We start from the raw sequence: 22236 nt of genomic DNA, 5'->3' as shown, positions 1-22236 counted from the left end.
ACAGGTTTCTCAGGAGACAGGTAAGGTGGGCCATCTCTTTAAGAATTTTCCAGTTTCCCTCTAGCTGGGTTGTAGGCATAACTGAGTGGCTCAAAAGCATGTCCTCAGGAGGGGAGGCCCAAAGAGATGTCCATGCCCCACACCCCAGGGATCTTGGCTCCTCCTGAACCATAGAACTGCATGGCAGGTCACACCAGCATTCGAGCAAGTAACATGACCATCCTGCTCTTGTCTGTCCCAGGAGGGGTCCAGATGGGCACCACTGTCTGCCCGCCCCCCCAGTTCCCTGTGAGTCAAATGAGATTCTACCACAGCTCCCACTAGCTACATCTCCAAGTACATAATTAAGAAAACACTGAAAACTGTGATCTTTCCTTCATGACACAAAAGACGAAAAACACGCGGGGATTATGTTGCAAAGTCAGAACTACTAAACCTAGATTTCTGAGAACCAGAGCACGAGAAGGAAAGGAATAGCTCAACCCAGCAGTCACCTGAAACTGGCCAGAAGCACAGGGCACCCCACCTTGCCCTGCCCCTCACCTGGCAGTACAGGCAATGAACAGGTGGCTGAGTGTGGAGGACCACTGCTCCATATCCTCCCACCTAGGGGGGATGAGGGGATGAGAAAAAGGGGTTTGGATCTGTGGGAACAGCGTGGCAGCCAGCATCGTCCTGCAGAACTCCAACCCACAGGCCAGGTGCCATGTGCCCAGCAGGCCTGCCTCATTTCCTCCTCAGATCCCACGTCCCTCCCGCCTACCAGATCACACCAGCATTCTGGCCCAGGTGAGGACCCTGAAAATGGGATGAATTAAACAGTTCCAGTTCTACACACATTTCTATTTTATTATGGCAAAGGTGAAAACGCCACCTTCTCCACAACAACAACCAGTAAAAGTTATCCCAAAAATAACTCAGTACAAAACAGGTCTGTTTCAGAATTTAAAAAAAAAAAAAAAGGAAAAAGAAACCTTTACATGAATTTTAAATCCTATTTTAAAACACAAAAGAAACAAATCCATCATTGGCCACACAGCCCCAGTCTGTCACCCCCTCCCACCAGGGAGCACGGACGAGACTTCTGGGTCCTGGTCCATGCACGGATTTGCTGGTCTGTTTAACTGGTGTCCATCTGAAACAGAGGAAGAGAGGTGCTCACTCAAAATGAGGCCCTCCTCTCAGTTGGTCTGGGACTGACCCTCACCCAGCCCTCCTCTGTGACTTACTCTTGCATTATAAGCATCCAGCTGGGCATCTAACTCTTCTGCGGAAAGCTGCTGCTTTGAACTCCTGCCGGTGCCTCTGCCTCTGCCCCGGCTGCCTCCACGGGTGCCTCTCCGGGTGCCGCCGCCACCACCAAAACCTCCTGAACCACGGTTTCTAGTCATCCCACCTCTGTTTACACTAGCAAGAAAAGGAAACTTTGCTCACATGCCTGGGAAGACCTGCAGCATGAGGAGACACCCCACAAGTCAGCCATGACTAGAGAGGCCCTGAACTCACCTCTGTGCAGGTCTCCGCTGCGTGTCAATCTGTGAGGTGACGAGCTGAATGTTCATGGGGCGGCCTGTGGCAGAGAACACAAGAGGGCCAGCTCCTGTTAGAGGACTCTGAAGCCTGCTAGGGGCAGCACCCTGGCCTCCATGCAAGCACTGGAAAGGGACACTGTGCATCTTGATGCTCCCGACGAGAGGACAGCCTGGAAATGCTGGTGGGAGAACAGCCCCACCAGCGCCTCCTCGCTCCTTCTCATCCAGTGCACGTGGGTGTCTGTCGGGCGTCCGGGGTGCCCAGGAGCAGAAAGGTACCTTTGTCTTTACGACTACAGCCCCGCACTCAAGAGTTGTACTATGGTGATTCTGAGAAGGCTTCACAGAAGTGAATCTTCCGGAAGGAGCTGAAGGAGGGGAGGGATGTAGCTTGCTGGATGGGGATTCACAAGAGGTTGGTCCAGATGTGTGGGGCAGCATGAGAGGTGGTAGTGGAAGAGAGACAAAGGGGCGAACACAAAGTGTCCTCAAGCAGAGGGGACCCTACTCTTGCAGGGATGGGGCCAGCCTTTGGCTCCGCAAACTAGCTACAGCGCTGCAGCCTTTCTGGGTCCAATCTCAAACGCACCATCCAAAGGGACGCCGTTGTACTGTTTCATAGCTTTTAGTGCATCTGCCTTCCGCTCAAAGTGCACGTCAGCTGTTCCTAAACTGCGGCCAGATCGGTCGTAGTGCACAGCCGCCTTCTTCAGAGTTCCAAATTCAGCAAAGAGCTCCTGAGAGTCAGAAAGAGCAGTTGTTAGCAAAGCAATCTTTCTTCTGGTGGCCCAGGGACACTCCCTGGAAGTGTAAACTGCTTTGGGGTATTTCCCTGGGAGGAAGACATACATGTGGTGGGGCAGGGCAGTGGCGGTGGGACCTGGGGTATGGGATGGGACAGGTGGGACAGCAATTTCCCGGAGCAGCTGGGCCTGAGGGCTCCTGCCCACTTGGGAACCTGACATCTCTACCACGATGCAGGTGAAGGATCACAAAGCCCACCAATGAAGGGCAAATATTAAGTTGCTATCTTCTTCAACAAAGGAATATTTACAACACACCCAAGGACTGTGCCAAGAAGCAGCCAAGGCCAAGATCACAGAGCAAGGGGCTCTATCCACTTGTGGACCAGCTCCAAGGGCCCTCTGACTGGGAGCCCTGACCCAGCCCCTCCCCCAGGGCAGATTCTGGCTCACCTTTCCCTCTCCTCCTACTCAAGCCTGCCGCAAAGCCTGAAGTCAAGCGCTGCCATGGAAACTGCCCTGACCTCAGGCAGGCTGGGAGTTGGAGAGGGAACCCAGAGTGTGGGGCTACTCCGGCCGCAGGCACACAGCGGGAAGTGGAGTTCACCAAAAGCGGTTTCCAGTGGATGCCAGAAACCACCTTAAAAAAAGTGTTGAGACACTGTGAGTGCTCACTGGCCTTGCTCTGTCCTCCCAAGGCAAAGTAAATGGCTGGGCTCTGGGAAATTGAACCCAGGGAGGCCCAGTACCCTGCCCAGCCATCTCCTGGACTGACCCCCAAGATGTTATTACTTAACCATTTTAGGCAGCAAGTTTAAAGGCCTTTAGGGTTCAACCAAAAAAAAAGAAAAGGAAAAAAAGAAAAAGGGGAGGAAAGAGAGAGGAAAAAAAAAAAAGAGGCTTCAACCAAAGATGTTTGAGAATCATGCCACTAGCAAAACCCAGGGGGTGAGGATAAGTGAGAAGACAGGGGATGAAATTCTAAGTAAGACATAGGGCTTAAGGCAAATGGAACCAGAGTGACGCTGGCACCATCCTGGTTCTATGCTGTCAGTTCTACAAAAGAAGCACTTTCTCCTCCCAACAAACCATTAAAACAAGCAAAACGTAAGGAAAGCAAGTAGCCTAGCTCTTCCACAAACAGAAACGGAGCACATTCAACCAAGCTTCTGTCAGAAGAGCTTGGGCAGAGTGCCTTCATCTACAGAACACGTTTTAGCAAGGAAGAACGGCAGCGCCCCAGACTAAGCTGGGGTCTTGTCTTCCAGCACAAACTGACACATTGGTCAGGCTTTCAATTCTAGCTCAACCTCTGCTCTGCATTCCTGGAGCCCCTCACAGGGAACAGTGGCTGGCCCTTGGGTGCCTGGGAGAGCTTGTCTTCCCAAGGTGTGTGGGGGGATTCAGGGCCAAGTCCCAAACGCCACAACCAATTCCGTGCGGAGTGACCCGCCCACCAAGAAACTCCAGTCCCTTACCTGAATATCAGCGTCGGACACTCCAAAATCCAGATTTGACACCAGCAGTTTCCCACCGGTCTCCACGCCGGCACCACCCCCAAAACCGCTATCGAAAAGGTCATGCTGCCATTTGTCGGGAAGTTGTTTCGGCTGAGGAAAAAGAAAACACAAGAACAGAAAAAGGTCTGTGAGTCTCACTCCAGGGCTCGCCCTCGCCCTCACGGCCACAGCAAGACCCTCCCCCCATCACGGCGGGGAAGCAGGCACTGAGACAGACCCGCGGCCCCCGCTTCTCGCCCGCGTCAGGCCGTACCCGGCCGCCAAGGCCACACGTCCCGCAACTTCTCGGTTCCCTCCAACCGACTTCCCGCCACCGGGGCGGCCGCGCCAACGGCCCCTCAGCCCCCAGAGCCGTGAGGCCGGGCACCCTGCTAAGACAAAGGCCGCCAGGGTCTCCGCCTTGGTGCCCGGCAGGCGTGCGACCTTCCCGCCCGCCGAACCGGCCGGCGCCCGCGACCCCCGGCCCAGTCGGTCAGTCGGTCAGCCGGCCGCCCGGTCGGTCGCCCGTGCGCCGCCCTGCCGGTTCGCTTCCTCGCCGCGGCCCGCCACCCGGTATCCACACTCACCCTGCTGTAGGGCGCCGGCCGGTTCCTGCCGCCGCCGCCCGCCGCGCCGCGGGCTATGGCCGGCCGATTCCGAATGGGTCCGCCGCCTCGGTTCACTCGCGCGGCGGCCTGGGCCCCGCCGCCGCGGCCACCCTGGGAGCCGGCCCGGCCGCGGCCCCTGCCCCCGCCGCGGCCGCCTCGCTGGCTCCGGTTCAGCTTAATGATGTCGTCCAGAGACATATCCATTTTGTCGGCCATGGCGGGCGCGGAATCGGCCTCGGCTCGAGCCCGCGCGTCAGCACGTCGGCGCGTCACTTCCAGCGCCGCTCGGGGGTTTTCCGGTGCCGCGTCCTCAGAGCGACCGCGGATTGGCTGCGGGCCTTCGGCGTCTCAGAGGGCGAGGCCGCGCGTGCGCACTGAACCAAGGAGCTCGGCGGGCGCCTCTGAGAAGTGCCGAGCCGCGGCCACAGGCGTTTATGTACCTTCCCGCGCGGGGCCGGCGCTGCCAACTGAAGGCGGGTGGTGCCGCGCGCGATTAGATCGGCGGGGGCGCGGCCGTTGGGGGCGTGGCCGAGCGTGGCGCCTCTCCCTTGCCCCTCCCCCACCGCACCAGGAACCCGCACCCTAGTCCCGCGGCGGGAGTGAGTGCGGCCCGTGCGGCCCACGCCTGGGTTGTTTCCGGGGTGACCTCGTAGGGAGCGGGCTTGGGTCTCCATCTACTCAGCCCCGTCAGCCCTTTCGGAAGTAGCGCACGGCGCGTTTCTGCGGTTGTTAAAGAAAGCCGACGAGCCCTTCTGCGTACGCCGGGGCAGAAGTGCGGTGTTGGCGAAGGACCAACACCGGTCCTCCCGGGCTTCCCGAGGACCCGGCCTCCGCCCCAGCCCCCTTGCAGACAGCTCTTACTGCCTTTCGGCGGCCACTGTTGCTTGCCTACGCTGGACCCTCGGGGCGACACCCCTTCTTTGGCTTCCAGGTGCCGTAGCTCTGCAGACTCAGCACAGCCGGGTGGTCTCTTCCCTCCTCGCAGGCTCCTCGCGCCATGAGGGTGAAGATCAAATGCTGGAACGGCGTGGCCACTTGGCTCTGGGTAGCCAACGACGAGAACTGTGGCATCTGCCGGATGGCCTTCAATGGCTGCTGCCCGGACTGTGAGTGTCCCCTGCCCGCTGTCTCTCGAGCTGTGCCTATCATCTGGCCTTGGCGTGTCCCCAGAAGTACTTGCACAGCGTTTCTGGGGTTTGGTTTCCTCTTCCCAAGAAAAGTTGATAGAGAAAAGCCAGGCTATTTGGGCCCATATTTGTACAAAGATCCTGTCAAAAGTTTTGTAAGGAAAAGAGCACAGTTTGCTATCCTGATAAAAGTCACAATGAGACACGTGGAACACAAAGATGTGTTAAAGCATTTTATTTGAAAATTTCAAGTCAACAAAAAAGTGTAATGTTACAAGGTTTCCCCCTCAATCCAGCACATAAATGATGAATAACACGTTTTCATATCTGGTGGTTTTTGCCCAGCTGTTTTAAAGTAAATGCTAAATGTCTCCTGCATTGTCAGGTGGGTTCTTTACCACTGGGCCACCAGGGAAGCCATAGTAAATGCTAAATGTGAGGCCCTACTTCAGTGCTGACTTTCACCCAGCACTGTTGTCACTTTAGACAACGTATTTCTTACCGTTGCCCCTCATTCCCAGTCCTTGTTCAGATTTCTTTAGTTGTCCTCAAATGTCTTTTTGTTGTTGGGTGGTGTGAGCCAAGACCCAAGGTGTGATCACTTTTTCCCTTCACTACTTAATCTAGAATAGTCTTGCTTCAACTTCTCTATCGCGTTTTAGACATCTAATTATTTGTTTTTATTTTTATTTATTTATTTTTGGCTGCGTAGGGACCTTCATTGCATTGGGCAGGCTTCTCTCTAGTTGTGTTGCATGGGCTCAGTTGTCTTGGATCACGTGGGATTTTAGTTTCTAGACCAGGGGTCAAACCCACATCCCCTGCATTGGAAGGCAGATTCTTAACCACTGGACCACCATGGAATTCCCCGTAGACATCTGATTCTTTCAGAACCTGTTGTCTTGCAAAATGCCTGACCTCAGGTTTTATCAGAGTTCATCTTTGCTGGGCTTTTTTGCATTGTTCCCTCGTGGCTCAGACAGTAAAGCGTCTGTCTACAATGCGGGAGAACTGGGTTCGATCCCTGGGTTGGGAAGATCCCTTGGAGAAGGAAATGGCAATCCACTCCAGTACTATCGCCTGGAAAATCCCATGGACAGAGGAGCCTGGTAGGCTACAGTCCATGGGATAGCAAAGAGTCGGACACGACTGAGCGACTTCACTTTCACTTCACTTTGTCTCCAGTGTGTTCTGTGAAGTGAAAGTATTTGGGTCAAAAGGAGATTTTTGCACCAGTGAATTTAGTTTTTAGTCAGACACAAGTGAACTAGAAGCAGTAGGAAGGCTCTTAAGGCTTTGCCTAGGGAACGAAGGTGTTCCCAAGAGAGAAGTGAGATTTGGGGACCACTGAGAAGTCAATGACCAGGCCTGTCCTGTGGGGCCGTGAACATCAAAATAGTACTAGATCTTTGCTTACAGTGAAATTCAAATAATTGAATTTTAGTGCAAATATAATTTTATCCTAGCCTTAAATCTTTACATTCGGTGAGAGGAAATCTCATCACCTAGGGGCTAATCCATCCTGATTTAATCAGGCTGGTATATAATCTTAGGAAATCAGTGATTGGTTCTACTTGATGAGATTTTATGTAACAGGGAGAGAGAATAGAAGCACAAGGTCTGGCTTGGTTTAATCCGTTTAAAACCTCGCCCCCCCCCCCTTTTTTTTTGGTTCAGTTGGGTCTTGTTACTACATGCAGCCTTTTTCTAGGTGAGGGAGCACTACTCTAGTTGCCGTGGCTTCTCTTGTTGCGGAGCACAGGCTCTAGGCGCACAGGCTTCAGTGGTTTCATTGCTCGGGTTTAGTTGCTCTGCAGCATGTGAAATCTTCCAGGCCCAGGGATTGAACCCATGTCCCGTGCATTGGCAGGTGGATTCCTATCCACTGTACCACCAGGGAAATCCTAACACCACCCTTTCTCAAAGCTACAACACAGGTTATGGGTAGGTACTTGCAACTTTCTCAGCAGCAGATATGGCTTCTGAAAAGAAAAGTCCTAGGGTAGCGTTTATGTGGTCATGCCCTTGACCCAGTGTGGGTGAGTGAGCCTGTGTGTCAAAGATGGCACCAGGGCTTGCATGCAGCTTGTGGAACCCAGTGTGTAGGGCTGGCTGAGGTGTGCTGGCTCCTGGGAAGAGGGGGGGGGCGGGGGCGGGGTTTAGAGGCTGAACTTTGGACTTGCTGGTTGTGAGCCAGCTGTAATGATCAAAGTGTTTGGTCAGCCCAGGGTGCCTTCTATACAGATCAAGTGATGGTGGATTTCTCTGCTGAGATGAAATTCCTACGAAGAATCCAAAGTGACTCAGACTGTGATAAACCTGCTCCTTGTCTCAGGGCTTTGTGAGTGAAAGTCTTATGGAGAGGATCCCACCGACACTTAGCATGAGTCACTGTCAGCATGGAAGGTGGTGTCAGATTCCCCACGAATGGACGTGATGGCTAGGGTACTCCTGCCAGTTGGCTAGCTGGCCCCTGTGCATCCTCTTGCATCCTCTATTTGTAAGGGCTCTAATGTGTTAGGGGTGATTGCAAGCGTAGTTCTGCTGAGGTGGGAAAGACCCTGGGTGGGGTGGGGTGTGGGAACCAACAGAAATCAGGTGTCACACCCTGTGGGCTCCTGGCACAGGGCCGTCCACCTCGCCCCCGACCCTGGCCTGGGAAGCAGAGTGAGCTAGATGGTTTTGTATTTTCCAGGTAAATTGTTTTTTGGTTGTTTTGTTGTAAAAGATTCAGAAAAGGAATGATGTTTTGTTTTAGAGAGAATTACTTTTAAAAGATTGGGGGTTTGAGAGGGAGAAAGGATCCATGTATATGTATAACTGAGTCCCTTCACTGTTCACCTGAAATTATCACAGTGTTGTTAATGGGCTATACCCCAATACAAAATAAAAAGTTAAAAAAAAAAAAATTGAGAAATACTGCCCCAAACAAGAGAGTAAGAAGATGGTAGTGCCCATCTGTCTGACTCCATAGGGTGAATGTACCATTGTGGGGCAAGGGCTGCTCCTGAACTGGGAAGGAGGTGCAGGTTTTGAGCAGCCACTGAAGGATATTTAAGACCTGGCACCCACACCAGCCTCCTGGCCGGCATGCTCCCTTCAGGCCATGGCAGCTGCCCTTGGGAGTCACGTGCCCTCGTCTGTCGGTGGTATGTCGGGGGGCATGATAGAGACTGCGGAGCACTGTGAGGCTTGGACAAGCGCTCAGGTCAGGTTTCCGGCCCCTTGTGCAGCTCAGAGCAGGTGCTCCATTAGGTCTTGAGAGCACTGCCATGTGGCTTCGCCATGGTGTTATCTGTTTAACACATCGTACAGTCACCTGTCCCTGTGTCTGGTGTCAAGAGAGATGACCAGGACCACATGTGACCAGGCCAGCACTTAGGAACTACTTCGTGGACAAGATGTCTCCTGTTCACCCCAGCTTATCTGGCTGCTGCACTGTGTGCCCTAGTGACTTCTGGATTTGGTTCACGCTTAATAGGCATGAGGGGCCCTGTGGCAATGGTTTGGGGGAATGGCCCCCCTAGAGGGTGGTGGCAGCAAGCTGCAGCTCCCCCTGCTCATGGGGACCTTACCTGCTCGTGGCTGGGGGAGGACATTGTGCTCTGCTGGCACCAGGTATGTGATGGGGTTTTGTAGATTCTTAAAAACCAGGGACTTGTTTCTGTTGATGCCAGGCCCTCTTCACAGTGGTAGCACATGCAGGTGTGTGGGCTGGAGGGCCAGCACCAGGTTCTCTGGACCTCAGGTAGGATAGAAATGGGGAGGAAACGGGAGGCAGTGCCACGTCACTCCCAGTGGCCGATGGGCTGGGCCATAAGCCCCTGTGTCCCCGACCTGCTTCCTGGTACTGAACTGGGTCCCTACTGCCTGGCGATAGCAACATCTAGTTTCTAAGGCTCCGGCTCACCTCACCTTGATCAAGAGAATGGTTTGCCGCTCGGAGGCAGGTCACCTGTGCAGGCGCCCTGACACACTGATGTAACCTTCTTGGCATCACGGGTGCCAAATGGCAGAGCTGCGGTGTGTCTGCAGATGGGCCCAGGCCCTGGGAGGCCAGTGGACGGGGGTTCAGGCCCGGCCGGAGCTCTTGCTGCTGCTGAGCTCCCGCGTGGAGGTGGGAGCAGCCTGGGTGGTCTTTGCAGAGGTTCATATAGAGGTGGCTGCTCAGCTGAGCCTGTGGTTTCCTTCCAGGTTCCTGTCCTCTCTGAGCCCTGAGGCCACCGTGGGCATGCTTCCCCCGTCGGACTTGTCCTGTGCTCTGGGTGACTCACAGGTCCTCTCGTCCCTCCCACAGGCAAGGTGCCGGGTGACGACTGCCCGCTGGTGTGGGGCCAGTGCTCACACTGCTTCCACATGCACTGCATCCTCAAGTGGCTGAACGCGCAGCAGGTGCAGCAGCACTGCCCCATGTGCCGCCAGGAGTGGAAGTTCAAGGAGTGAGGCCATCCACGCTGCCCGATGCCCCTGCCCTCACCCTGAGACGGCCTCACCCCCACAGTGGCTCTGGGTGGCTGTCTCCTCCACGGAGACAGTCTCCTCTGGGCTCTGACAGGGTTGAAATGAGGACTGGAGCTGCGTTTATTTTCTCCCATCACAACGTTGACACTTTTATCAAATAAATAAAACTCATTAAACCACCTAAGCCTGGCCGGAGGCTCCAGTTGCTTGTTTTCTTGGTGCTGAGGCAGCCTCGGTGTGCGCCAGTATGAAAACTCATGAATAAACATCCCAATGAGATGCCGAGAGGCCCTGAGTCACACCCCTGGAGAAGAAGGAGCCAGGGTGGGAGGAGTGGGCTTGGGTTGGAAGAGCCTGGTGGGGTAGAGAGGCCGGGAGGCCCCCTCTTCAGGGTGGTTGCTGGGACCCTGGATGGACATGGCTGGCAGGCACTCCCATGCTTCCTCCCTCTGGAAGGCTGTCCTTGAGTAGGTGCTAGCTGTGCAAAGAGGGCTTTGCCAAGGCTGCTGTGACTGGTGGCCTCAGTCCCCTTCTTCCAGCTCCTTGTCAAGGCCAGTGTCTGACATCAGGACATGTGTCCACGGGTGTCCAAGGGTCTCCCCATCTAGAGAAGTCAGCCCTTGGGACATCCTTGGGGCACCTCTGCTCCACCACAGCCCCCGTTGGCTGGTGGCCTGGTGTGGGGTGGGGGCAAGGAACCCAGCCCTAGGGTTTTGAGCAGCTTTTGGATGGCAACCGCTGTAGGCTACATGTCCTGTGAGCATGGGCTCCTTCCAGTCTATTCTCGACCTCCCCCCGCACCTGGGGTCACTGCCCTGTGTCCCTGTAATGCCTTCTGCCCAGTGGGTAGCTGGTTTCTGAGCACCAGTCCCCAGGGGAGAAGGCAGGGCAGTACATGGTCTGGACCATTGTGCCCAGAGGGAAGGAACCTTCACAGAACCTGGAGGTCATATGCTCCTTGCCCAGAAACCCAGCTGCCAGGGCCCTTGTGCTGGTGTCTGTCCTGGGAAGGCACGTGCCAGGGTGTTTGGAAAGTGTGAGCAGGAGGAGGGGCAGCTGAGTAAGCCTCATGTCACCTGCTGTGTGCCCTCCGTCTTGGGCCCTTGGACTCAGCCTCCTGGGTGCTCCCATTTAGCTCTTGGACTCTAGGCAGTAACTCTGAATTCTAAGCGCCTATCTACAGCGTGTCTGGATCCATGGTCACTGAGTTCACAGACCAGTAAGAAGACCAGCCCTTACTGGGAGGTGGGCAGTGGCAGCTGCAGAGGATCCCACAGGGTGACCTGGCCTGCCCTGCTCGCCTCGCGTCCCTGGAGTTCTGCCTTCCCTGGGGAATTCTCCCCTGTGACAGGAAATACCCACATGCCTAGGGTGCCAGACCGTGAACCGAGCCTCCAGGCTTTTAGCCCTGGCACACCGGGACAGGTGCCCTCACCCCAGAAGCCTAGAGCTTGCCACAGGTCATACAGTCCTCTAGGCAGGCCACTCCCACTTCGCTGCCAGGTGGGCTCCTCTCCATTCTTTACTGGGTTCCAGCCTGGTCCTCCCAGGGCCTGCGTGGTCCCCTCAAGCGGGACACAGAGCTGCCTGCCAGGCCCAGCACACACCCAGAGCCCAGCCATTGGCTCCCTCCCAGGAAGCTCAAGGGCTCTGCCAGTTCCTCTCAGGCCCCCTAATCTCACCTTTTCCTCTGCCACAGTGGCACAGGGTCACAGCACCCACTTCTGCAACGGCTCTCCCGTGGCCTCGCCTCATCTGTCCTGTGAGCCCTCCTGCCTGTCCTGCGAGCTGTTTGAGGACCAGATCAGTGGTATAAAACTCTCATAGGTGTGAAACCCACCTCTGCCCTCCCCACCCCCGGCCCTCTTAGATTTCAGTGCCCCCTCCAGAAGCCTGGTCCTCTGGTCAGCTCCCTTTAGGGTGGGAACGGCTCCTTGTCCCCGGGGTACGGGGTACAGTCCCAGAGGGGGGTGACGGGACTGGGGCGCCGTTGGACTCGTTGAAGGTTCTGCAGCACCGACGCCCCTCCCCCCACTGAGTCGGGACTAAGGTCTGGGAGGGGCCTGAGGGCTGCCTCCCAGCAAGAGTTGAGTGGGCCAGAAACGGGGAGGTGGGCGTGGGTGGGGAGGAAGGGGGCGTCGCATCCCCCCAAGCCCTGGAGCATCTTTCTCCAGCGTGCCCCTGTTCCCAAGAGGCTCTGAACCCCGCGCGGGCTTCTCTCTCCGGGATGCGGTGGCCGGTGCATCCCGGCGCCCGCCCTCGCGCCCCGCCCCGCCCCGCCGCAGATATAAGGCAAGGGTGCTGCCGTTCCGCACCCCGCCGCCCGCTGCCACCGAGTCCCCCATGGCCGGGCCCGCGATGCTGGTGGCCGCCGCTCTGGCGCTGTGCTTACTGCTGGCGTCCCCTGGCCTCGCGTGGTACAAGCCGACGGCGGGGCAGGGGTACTACTCCGTGGGCCGCGCCGCGGGGCTGCTGTCCGGCTTCCACAGGTCGCCGTACGCACGGCGCTCCGAGCCCCGCGGGGGCACGCGATCCCTGGGAGGGGTCGGCACTTTCCGGGAGATGCGCCCCAACCTGCGGAGTCTTGTGAGTAATGGGCGCTGTTGGGTGCGGAGGGCTGGAGGGTGCGGGTGCCCCCTTATCCTTCCATCCCATCGTGCCCCCAGGCCGTGTGCGTCGAGGAGGTCACCCCCAACCTGCAGAGCTGCGAGCCACTCCCCGACGGCCGCGCCACTTTCCAGTGCAAGGCCGACGTCTTCCTGTCGCTCAGCGCCTCGGACTGTCGCAAGTGAGCCCCGACCCCGGCACCTGGACCCGGCCTGAATGTCCCGGGTACCCGTGGGCCGGCCCCTGCCCTGGAGCTAGATGGCACCCAGTACCGCCCATCCATCCCCATAGTAAATGGCTTAATGAATAAATGACTTGCAGCCTCTGGAAGTTGGGCACAGTGGGTGGAGTGGGGGTCTCCTGAATCTCCACACTCATACTCTGCTCACCTAGGCATGCAGACAGCAGCCAGGTCACCAGGTTGCACGGAGACACCTGTATAGGAGCTCCCAAGAACCACTGCTGGTAAAATGCTGCTGGGAACTTTCTGTGGGCCTGAGGTGGTATCAAACCCAGACATCTTCTGAAGCCCCGCATCTGGCTCTGCAAGGCTCCGCTCCATGCCCTGCCCCCTCCCTGCTTTTGTTCAGGCAGCTCCTGGATTCTCCTAGGAGGTCCTGCCTCGGTCCCCCACTAGCCATCAAGTCTACCAAACCAGCTCAAAAGTCCTACCTTGTAATAAGCCTCCCCTAAACACCCCACACCAGGACGCCCTCCTGCCTCAAATGCTACGTTTCTTGAGGCCTCCCTTACTAGAGGGGCAGCTCTTGGAGTGACTCCTTTCTTGGAGCACCCCCCAAACACCTCAAAGTACACAGCATGGGACAATACTTGTCCAAATGAATGAATGAATAGGCTGGGCCCAGCCAGAGGGGGAAGGCAGCGAGATGTGTGGCTCCGGGGCTGGGAGGGGCTACAGCAGGGGGGATGACAGAGCTGAGAGCTGGGCACAGCCCCAGCTGAGTCCTGAGTCAGGCAGCTGGCTCCTCCCAGGCCTGGGAGCTCTTTGTTCATCCCAATCTAGACCCGCAGGAAAGCAGTATCCCCAAAGCCATGGGTGGTGCCATACCTGGAGAAGGGAGGGGATGTGCAGGACCCTGGCTCTTGAATACAACTGCCTTGTGCCAGCCCAGCACCCTTGCCCAATCAGGCTAATTCCCTAATTCAGTTGTTGGGATCTCAGTAAGTTGATTTACACCCTGGCCCCCAATGAGGCTGACCTGAGTCCCTTAGCCTGAGCTCTGGCCCCAGAGATCTGGAGCTTGTCTCAATGACGTCCCCCACCCCATGGAATGCCTTGCCACCAGCTGGGCCTCAGAGGACCCAAGGGAGCTGGACCTACCAGCCAGCCCTCTGCTGAAGCTGTGGGTGGGACCCACAATCCTGTTGTATCTGGGTGGACAAGTGTCCGGAGGCACCCACCTCCTGGATACCCAGGCTCCAAGTTCCCTCCAACCATGGTCCAGCCGCGGCAGGGGGGCTTCCTGGTTGCTGCTGCAGGCTGTCCCCCAGCCCTCACCTTGGGTGCCACCCAGCAGGGGGTTCTGAACAGGCCTAGGGCTGACTCTGGTCTCAAGAGGAATCCACTGGCTGCTCCTGTATCCCCACCCCCATCAATCTACAGGAACTGGCTGATCGCTGCAGGATTGGAGTGAGAAGGCTAATACACTGGGTTCCTGAAGTTGGGGCAGGGGTGCGGGGAGGGCCCTGTGCTTCTCACAGCTTAGTGTGCTGCCCCCACTGGGAAAGGGAGGAAAGGAAGTGGGGCAAGGGCTGCCCCGAGAAGCCACGTGCACTGACAGTCCCCCAGCCCCCTCACTGCAGCTGCCCGCACAGGTTCTAGACTCCAGAAAGAACAGGCCCACCTTCCAGGAGTGAATGCTGGTCTAGGACTCCCATGGGGCCAGGCCACAGGGTGCTCTGGCCCCATCTGGCCCAGCAGCTGCAGGGCAGAGGCAATTCTGGAGAGAACTGAAGAGGCTGAAAGAACATCCCAGTCCTTACTCTTGAACATCAGAGCCATAAACCACAGCCACTGTCCCCCTCCCCCCCAAAAGAGGTGACTGGGGTTAGCACCCTGCAGCCGCTATACCGCTCCAAGTGGGCCCTGACTTGGGTGCAGGAGACCCTGAGATTCTGTGGACTTGGCCAGGGAGCAGCCCCCAATTCCTTCTTGGATCAGGGAGCTATGGGGACTGCAGAGTGTCAGACTCTTGTTTTCCTCACGACAGACCCCAGGGCCAAAGACGCTCTGTCGGCCCTTGCCTCTCTCCCTCTTTCGTTTCCGGCCACTGTGGAAGTGGCTGGGGAGCTGGATCTAGGGCGTTTCTTGCTGCGGCCGTCCACCTCCTTGTTGGGTGGCGGGGAGCAGGGCCAAGGTTTTCTGGTACTGCCCTGCAGGATGGACAGCCTGATGCAGAGCCCCTCCCAGCAGGTTTATTTGGTTGCACACCCGCCAGTCAGGTACAAAACCAAGAACAGTCTCTGGGGAGGCTGGTCCAGGAAAACGGGTGCAGCGTCTGGGCCCCAGGCCCCAGGGCAGAGGCTGCCCATGTGGGAGGCGGCCTGGTCTGCACCCCGAGGAGGAAAGGGGGCAACCCCCTGGGTCACTGCTCCCTGAAGCTTGTTTGAACTGAGGCAAGGCAAGTGGGTAGGCCGCCTCGAGCTGGGCAGTGGAAGGCGTATAGGAGCTTCCCAGGGGCAGATAGTGAGCAGCAGCAGGGCCGGGAGGATGAAAGCTGGGTCTTCCATGGCACGTAGGGTGGCACCCCTCTGGTCGAAGGTGCCCCCTGCCCATCCTGCCGGCTGGGCTGCTCCACTGTGCTGGAAGCCCTCTCTGTGCAACTCAGCAGGAAGGGCAGGATGGCCTGCTGCAAGACAGGCACCTTGCGAGCAGGGTGACAGGCCATGTCCTCCACATCAGCCCTTCCGCGGTGGGTGACTGGAGAAGAGGGCACTGCAGCTTTGTTAAAAACTGAGCCAAGCTCTCAAGGCAGGGTTGAGAGAGGGCCAGCCCCTCAGAGGGCCCCTGGCATCCTCCCACCTGTCGTTAGAAGTCACAGTCAATCTCCCTTTCGGGCTGCGCTTCCTGCCGCCTCATGGCCTCCTGAAAGGCCAGCTCCTTGGCTTCCTTCTTCTGGTTCCGGGCCTCGTATTCCAGCCTGGGGGCCAGATGGGGTGAGGTGTGCACCCAGAGCCAGGGCCTCAGTGCCACCCTGTGCCCCCAGCACCCCAGCCAGGACTCACCTGTTCTTGATGATGCGCTGGACAATGAGGTCTGTGGTGAGGTCATTCCCACTGTCAACCTGGCAGAAAATGCCCCTCCTTTTGGGCTCCTGGAGGCCAGAAAGAGGGGAAGGAGGTGAGAGCCCTCCCCTGAACCTTGGGGAGCCTGCAGTACTGCCCTGGCTCCTACGGCCTTTCCCCCCGCCCCCACCACGATGGGCATGATCACTCGTGCTCAGGTCCCGCCTCCTTAAACCATGCGGCCACCAGCGAGGCAGCTGTCCCTCACCCGTTTCCCAGACAAGCATGGTGAGGCACAGGGGCATCAGGTGGCTGGGAAGCACCAGACAGTGGCCGCCTCGTGTCCACTGAGGGCCCTACAGGACCCACCTCGTATGGGTCAGAGCCATCCTTGTCAGGCACGACTTCTGTCTTCCCGTGACACACCAGGTCCACCTGGGGAGGAGGCAGCGGTCAGGGAGCCCTCCCAGCATCACCCTACACGGTCCCCTGCTCCCCGAGGACCCTCCCTAGGGAGGCCAGCACGGCTCAGAGCACTGGCCTGGCCCCACTCGGCCCAGGTCCTCCCTGGAAAGCTCCCACCAGGAGCCCCACCCTCACCTTGAAGTGGTCCAGGAGCTCAGCTGTGACCGAGTATGGGGCCCCAATCACCACTTCAGACACGTACTGGGTGGACAAGAAGCGCGGCTGGTTAACTAGGACTTGCCAGGCAACAAGGTAGGGGCTGAGAGGGGGCACGGTGGAACCCCAGACTCGTACCCCTGGGAGGGTTCCGGGGGGGTGGGGGGTGGGGTGATGGAGAGGAGCAGCTCCAGCCTGGGAAGGACAGACTGCTGGTCTGCCCACTGGCTCTCACCCGGCAGGCCAGCACACTCAGGGTCCGCTCATGCAGGTTCATGATGGGGTAGTTCTTCCCCTTGTAGTGGTTGACTTCCTGGAGGCAGAGCAAGGTTGAGTCAGCTGGCAACCTCGGGACCGGTGTGTCTTTGTGTGTATGAGGCTGTGTTCCCTCCCAATAATCCCTCGCGGACGTCTGCCAGTATGGGGAAACCTTCCCTGGGTTTCTCCCTGGGCAGAGGCCCAAGCTCACCACCTCTTCCTCACTTGTGCCCAACCCCATCCCTAGGAGCCTTTCCAGAGTCCCCACACTATCAGATGCCCCGGGGTGAGACCTGGTCAAAATGCAAGCCAGCGATGACGTAGGGCCTCTCTGCCAGGCCATATACCTTCTCCAGGAAATCCACATGCCCAATGTCTGCACCCAGGTTAAGGAGCGAGGAATCAATACAGAGCAGCCATCCACAGGAGCAGGGGCTCAGTAAGGTCCCCTCCCTCTCCCCTGCTCACGCCTCTCCCTGCTAACAGCTGTGTCCCTGCTAACGGCTGTGCACCCCACCCCAGTTCAGGGTCCTTGAGAATCAGGGAGGCCCCTTGAGGCCCTGGGGCCCACTGGGGAGCATGTGGAGGAGCAGACAGAAGGCCTTGGGCAGGGACAAACGCCACCCAATCCCAGAGGATACGGAACAGGTCAAAGGCGCCAGCCACATAGATGACCGTCTCCCCAGGCTGGGGCTCCTTTCCCGAAGCAAACTGGATGATCTTCTGGGATGTCTGAAGAAACTGGGACACCCCCGTCCAGGGGTTCCGTCCCCCGGGGCACTGCAAGCCGAGAACAGTCTGGTCAGTGACGGAAGCCTTGCAGGCACGTCCTTTGCCTGTGACCACCCTTGGGCCTGCCCACACCCGCCTGTCCATCTGCTCTGGGAGGCACAGGTGTGGGGTGGAGGGAGCAGATACAGGGGCCACAGCCAGGACTCCAAACCCCTAGCCGCTGCTGGCCACTCGCTTGTTTGCTCTGCTGTTGCTCCCAGGCAGGCATTTCAGGCAGGGATGCTGAGGGCCGGCTGGCACTGCCTGGTCCACACCGAGACCCGGGTGGGCGGGGCACCTGTGGCTGGCAGGACTGGGGTCCTGCCCTGCGGCCACAGCAGGCACTGCAGCCAATAGCACCTTGGCTCGGCAACTGGCCCGCCAGGAAGAGGCCAGTGGACACAGCCCTCGTGGGGACCTGGCACCCTGAGGCCACCGTCTGGTCACCTGGGAGGAGCCTTCCGAGCAAAGTGTCTCCCCGGCGGGTGTCGGGTGAGGGGGCTACAGAAGGAGAGAGGACCAGGCCACCTGGTTAGAGAACCCTCATTCACACGGTGGCCACTGGGACCGGCCAGCCAGCAAGATTGGCGGTCAGTACCCAGAAAGCAGGGAGCAGGGTAGAGAGCGAGACCCCCTTTCCCCAGGGAGTGGCCTGGGGGTCAGGCAGTGGCCCAGACAGGACAGGCAATGCTTACCTTGCCAAAGCTGTCTGCATACTCCCGGTACTCGGAGGACATCTCCTGCACAGAAGGGTACAGGGGTGAGAGGCCTGGCCCTCCAGACGCAGCCAACCCCAGGACCCCAAAGCTTGCTGTTCCAGTGCCCTCTGAGGGGCAAGGGGAGGGTAGGCGATCCCTCCCTCCCAATCCCACACTCACCTGGCTGCTGTGATGGGCCTTGGTCACCAGCAGCATGCGGCCAACGAGGTCTGTGGTGGACACCCCCTGGGTGCGCTTGCATTCTCTGGGGACAGAGGTGGGGTTGGGGCTCTCATCCTGGGACACATGTACAAGGCTGCCTCCTAAGGGCACCTAAGTTGCCCCACCCAAGAGTAAGGGCAACTGTGCTTGTGGCTGAATCTACCACAGTCCATCCCTGGCGGCCTTGCTGTGCATAGCCCATGCACTTCCTCGCTACTCTTGGCCAGGATAGAAAACCAAAACCCAGAGGGTGGAGGGTCCACTGTCATTTTATCAACTAAACGACATGACTGGACAGAACAACAGGATTATCAAGCCTCAAGTTCGCAGACCATCCGAGGGGGTGGCTCTGATCCTGTTCGGCCCGCTGACGCCCAGGTCCTGCCTCACCACCCACTCTGCCAAGGGAATCTCAGTACTGCCCAATCTGAGCTGCTGCCATGTGGGCCTTTTCAAGAGTTACTCATAGAAGCCAGCTCCCCAGTCGAACCCCACGTCTCCACTGCTCTGCAGCCACTGGGGCCAAGGGGCTCCCATACTGGGTGGCCCAGCTGCATGGCACCCCCAGCCACCGCACCACACCCGCACAAGTCACAGGAAGCACAGGCTGCAGCCCGGACGCTGCCCCCACGAGCAGAAGGCGCTCGAGGGGCCCCAGGAAACCCACGCCTCTAAAGGTGGGCCAACCGGCAGCTAGAGCTTACCTGTACCTTCCAGCCTGCTTCACTTCCTCGTAGGTGTCCCGGCCATCTACGGTCAGCGTGATGTCATCTAAGGGGTGACATGCACACAAGAACACCGAATTTAACCCAAAGCCACGAAGACCTCCAGGTCCATACCTTCACTCCAGGCCTGCCCCGGTGTGCGTACACTCCTTTCTGGAGAAGAACCCAAAGCTTCCTCAGACCCTCAAAGGGCTCCATGCTCCCACAAGTGTGAGGATGCCAGCACCTCCAGACACCCCTCTGATGGTCAGGTCCTGAGCTGCTTGAGTCCCCAGCCCCTTGGATTAAGTCCTGTCCACTCACTGCCGTGGACGCAGAAGTCACAGTTGTACTTGTCCAGAGTCTCCAGTGTGGTGACGTAGGGGGCTGCCGGCACCACCTCATCCACCCACTTGATGGCCTGCACCATCTTGTACCTCTCCTCCTGAGTGAACACCGGGGGCCCCTTGTGCTTGGCGATCTCCTCTAGGGAGAGAGAAGAGGGCAAAGGACAAGGTGGGTGACTCCTGGAGGGCAGGCCACAGGCTTGCCGGCCCCTCCCAGCACTGAGCAGGGTCTGCAGCTACACAAAGGCTTGTGGAGGGAGGCTGTCTCTGACCGGGCCCTCAGCCCATGAAGTACCAAGCAGCCCTGCTGTCCTCTGTGAGCTGGTACAGGCACTGGGGATGTACCTGCTGGGAACTGCACGCCACCCCCTGCCTCAATCCATTAGAGTTCCAGGTACAGTCCGGGTTGCCTTTGATGGCTGGGTACTCTGTACTCAAAGGCCTTGCGAATCAGAAAGCGGGTAGGAAGTGGCTGGCATACCCAGATGGATCCACTGGACACCCCCTACACCCAAGCTCATGACAGGATACAAGACAGGAAAGCTATGGGCGGCCTGGCCTGGGCTGGGGTTAGGGTGAGCTTGCAGAGCTGTGCTAATGGCGAGGATGGCCTAGGCCCGGCCCTACCCTCCACGGGGACCTGTGGGGTCTGTCACAGGCACTGGGGCCGGGGGTTGGGGGGGGGGTGGCATGGGCGGCGGTGGGCACAGCAGCCCGGCTTACCATCAGTGTGCACACCCACGATGAGGTGGTCACCCATGGCCCGGGCCTGGCGCAGCTGGTTGGAGTGGCCATAATGTACCATGTCGTAGCTGTGGAGAGCACAGGGCTGTCATCCTCGTGTTGGGGGTTCAGCCTTGTTCCTCTGCAGTGTCATCAGGAAGCCCGCCAAAAAGCCACCACGGGAACTGCCCCCAGGGTCCCAGTTGGGCTTTCAGAGAGAGGAGTGCTCAGTTCTCCTTATCACTAGTCCCTGGGCCCAGGGTCAGACTGAGCAAGCATGGCTGTGCCTAGGGACAGGTCTGGGGACCCTGAGGGCTGGTGAGGACACAGAACAGTCCCTGCTCCCCACACCTGGAACAGTGCTCAAGTTCGCACTTAGCTCCCTTAGCTCCCATGGGCAGTCCCTTTAAGGTGTAATATAAACGTGATAATTCAAGGGTACAGTGGACTCTGTATTACCCTGAGACAGCCACGCAGTCCCTGGAGCCAACACATAATGAAGTCTAACCAATGCTCAAGGGCGATTGCTGGCTTTAAAAGTTCTGACTGCTCCTCATGGCCTCTGGAAACTCAGTGAGGCTTTGCTCCCTGGAACCAACAACCACCTCCCTGTCACCTGGGGTTCTAGAACATTCATCCTCAAATTCAGGTCTGGTTAAGAGAGAATGCTCAGCTGAAGGCCACACACAGTACCACAGCTCCACTCGAGTTGTCATTGGGCTCAGGGGTGGACCCTCATGCTTGCTCTGCTTCCTCTCAGCCTGGTATTGCCTTCTGAGTAGGTGGAGCTGTCCCTGCTTCTCCAGGTGACCAAGGCCACCAGGTGTACACAACCATTCTACTCAACACTACTTGCTAACACCACCACAGCACACCGGGCCCCAGCAGATGAGCCTGTGGGGCGCAGTACTCTGGTCCTGGGCTAAGGGAAGAGGGGAGTCTAAATTCAGGAGCCTGGCTGGCCCTTGTGCCCACCAGACAGGCTGGGCAGGAGGGGTGCATAGCAGAGAATTCAGGGTGGTCCTGGGTCCAGGCCGTACCACAGTCACTGTGGCCTGCTAAGGGTGGGGTCAGGCCTGGCCAGGGCCAAGGTCAGAGTCCACAGACAGGAAGCCACACCCCCTCCCCAAGGTGACTCAGGTGCAGGCACAGAAGTATGGCAGCCCTGCATGCTGGCTGCTGAAGCCCTGGGCTTGCTTTCTCTGCTTCCATCAAACAAAGGTCTGAGGAAGTATTCAAGGTGGCAAATTACCACTAGACGTTCACTTTTCTCTTGTCCCCCGGCAGCCTCAAACCTATCTAAACACCACTACTCCAATTGTCTGGCTTGCCAAAAAAGAGAGAACAGTTTGGCACTGTAACTCTCCTCAGATGGATCCAGGAGGCTGAGGGCTGCACTAGGGTCTTACACGGATTGGCCAATGCCTGCACTGACACTTGCCCAAACACTCAGGAGAATCTTCCAGGTTTTGTCCTGGGCAAGAACTCTGGGAAGACATTTTGGGTGCACGGCTCCCTCGGAGAAATAGTTCCTAAGGCACTGAAATGATTAAAGTCACCAAGGTTAGACCCGCAACTCTGGCCACTATTGTGCACAAATCAGGCAGGTGGGACAGCCTGGATGGGTCTCCAGCTTAAAGGCAAACGTGGGCAAAGGAACACCCAGGAAAGGCGCTTATGTAGGGATCCGCAGAAAGCCTCCAGCGACCCTCAGCCGCGCTGCCCGCAGCAACTCGGGTCCAAGGCTTCTTCCGCAGCCTGTGACTCCTTTCGCCCGCCGTCCCGAGCTCGCCGGCGGCCCGATTCCAGCGAAAGCGGCCACAGCGGTCGCCGCGCCCCCGGCCGCACCCGCGCCCCCGCCCCGCGTCCCCCGCCGCGCTCACCAGCCGTCGCACCACACCCGCACGGCTCGCCTAGCCCTCGGGCCCGGCCGCTTGGCGCCGCCCGCCTCCCCGTGCCCGTTCCGGATCATGGCCCAGTAGTGGCGGCGAGACACTGGGCAGCCGGCTCCCGACTCCGAGCCGCCGCAGCCCGCGCACGCACGCGCCGTCACGCGGGCCTCACCCGCC

At 58.2% G+C, this 22236-nt stretch overlaps 4 protein-coding genes across 10 annotated transcripts; 2 read left to right on the top strand and 2 right to left on the bottom strand.

The window, feature by feature from the left end:
* Positions 1–828: 828 nt before the first annotated feature.
* ALYREF (Aly/REF export factor) lies at positions 829–4694 on the bottom strand. Its single transcript, XM_061392549.1, has 6 exons — positions 4362–4694; positions 3754–3885; positions 2122–2269; positions 1507–1570; positions 1230–1407; positions 829–1135 (listed from the first exon to the last, which is right to left on the bottom strand). Exons 1-6 carry the CDS (start codon positions 4596–4598, stop codon positions 1121–1123), a joined length of 774 nt encoding a protein of 257 aa, XP_061248533.1. The 5' UTR covers positions 4599–4694; the 3' UTR covers positions 829–1120.
* ANAPC11 (anaphase promoting complex subunit 11) lies at positions 3838–10154 on the top strand. 4 transcript variants are annotated; one of them, XM_061392556.1, is made up of 3 exons: positions 3838–3918; positions 5368–5488; positions 9807–10154. In XM_061392556.1, the coding sequence occupies exons 1-3, from the start codon at positions 3856–3858 to the stop codon at positions 9950–9952; spliced, it is 330 nt and encodes a 109-aa protein (XP_061248540.1). In that variant the 5' UTR covers positions 3838–3855; the 3' UTR covers positions 9953–10154. The 4 variants fall into 4 exon arrangements, with proteins under 4 accessions (XP_061248540.1, XP_061248541.1, XP_061248543.1 ...); XM_061392557.1 differs by lacking the exon at positions 3838–3918 and adding an exon at positions 4765–4855 and having other exon boundaries at positions 5314–5488; XM_061392559.1 differs by lacking the exon at positions 3838–3918 and adding an exon at positions 4862–4981.
* Positions 10155–10304: 150 nt separating this feature from the next.
* On the top strand, positions 10305–12907 carry NPB (neuropeptide B). The gene is made up of 2 exons (XM_061392555.1): positions 10305–12556; positions 12637–12907. The coding sequence occupies exons 1-2, from the start codon at positions 12314–12316 to the stop codon at positions 12760–12762; spliced, it is 369 nt and encodes a 122-aa protein (XP_061248539.1). The 5' UTR covers positions 10305–12313; the 3' UTR covers positions 12763–12907.
* Positions 12908–14991: 2084 nt separating this feature from the next.
* Positions 14992–22233, bottom strand: PCYT2 (phosphate cytidylyltransferase 2, ethanolamine). 4 transcript variants are annotated; one of them, XM_061392541.1, is made up of 14 exons: positions 22051–22218; positions 20168–20256; positions 19422–19583; positions 19098–19164; positions 18352–18436; positions 18169–18213; positions 17921–17974; positions 17344–17482; positions 16996–17078; positions 16680–16757; positions 16424–16489; positions 16193–16258; positions 15824–15912; positions 14992–15738 (listed from the first exon to the last, which is right to left on the bottom strand). In XM_061392541.1, the coding sequence occupies exons 1-14, from the start codon at positions 22137–22139 to the stop codon at positions 15627–15629; spliced, it is 1224 nt and encodes a 407-aa protein (XP_061248525.1). In that variant the 5' UTR covers positions 22140–22218; the 3' UTR covers positions 14992–15626. The 4 variants fall into 4 exon arrangements, with proteins under 4 accessions (XP_061248525.1, XP_061248526.1, XP_061248527.1 ...); XM_061392542.1 differs by lacking the exon at positions 17921–17974 and having other exon boundaries at positions 22051–22233; XM_061392543.1 differs by lacking the exon at positions 19422–19583 and having other exon boundaries at positions 22051–22220.
* Between the last annotated feature and the right edge of the window lie 3 nt (positions 22234–22236).

The sequence above is a fragment of the Bos javanicus genome, chromosome 19, assembly GCF_032452875.1.
Source record: "Bos javanicus breed banteng chromosome 19, ARS-OSU_banteng_1.0, whole genome shotgun sequence".
In the NCBI taxonomy this organism is placed as follows: Eukaryota; Metazoa; Chordata; class Mammalia; order Artiodactyla; family Bovidae; genus Bos; species Bos javanicus.
Note: the sequence above shows the minus strand (reverse complement) of the source record. Positions and strands in the feature narration are given on the sequence as shown.

Coding starts and splice junctions, on each gene's coding strand:
- ALYREF (XM_061392549.1), bottom strand. CDS start 4,598: ATGGCCGACAAAATGGATATGTCTCTGGACGACATCATTAAGCTGAAC. Junction 2,270..3,753: donor TGTCCGACGCTGATATTCAG/GTAAGGGACTGG, acceptor TCTGACTCTCAG/GAGCTCTTTGCTGAATTTGG. Junction 1,571..2,121: donor CAACGGCGTCCCTTTGGATG/GTGCGTTTGAGA, acceptor TCTCTGCCACAG/GCCGCCCCATGAACATTCAG.
- NPB (XM_061392555.1), top strand. CDS start 12,314: ATGGCCGGGCCCGCGATGCTGGTGGCCGCCGCTCTGGCGCTGTGCTTA. Junction 12,557..12,636: donor GCCCCAACCTGCGGAGTCTT/GTGAGTAATGGG, acceptor TCGTGCCCCCAG/GCCGTGTGCGTCGAGGAGGT.
- ANAPC11 (XM_061392556.1), top strand. CDS start 3,856: ATGCTGCCATTTGTCGGGAAGTTGTTTCGGCTGAGGAAAAAGAAAACA. Junction 3,919..5,367: donor AAACACAAGAACAGAAAAAG/GTCTGTGAGTCT, acceptor CCCTCCTCGCAG/GCTCCTCGCGCCATGAGGGT. Junction 5,489..9,806: donor CAATGGCTGCTGCCCGGACT/GTGAGTGTCCCC, acceptor TCCCTCCCACAG/GCAAGGTGCCGGGTGACGAC.
- PCYT2 (XM_061392541.1), bottom strand. CDS start 22,139: ATGATCCGGAACGGGCACGGGGAGGCGGGCGGCGCCAAGCGGCCGGGC. Junction 19,165..19,421: donor TGACTTCTGCGTCCACGGCA/GTGAGTGGACAG, acceptor GTCACCCCTTAG/ATGACATCACGCTGACCGTA. Junction 15,739..15,823: donor CAGCGCATCATCAAGAACAG/GTGAGTCCTGGC, acceptor TCTGGCCCCCAG/GCTGGAATACGAGGCCCGGA.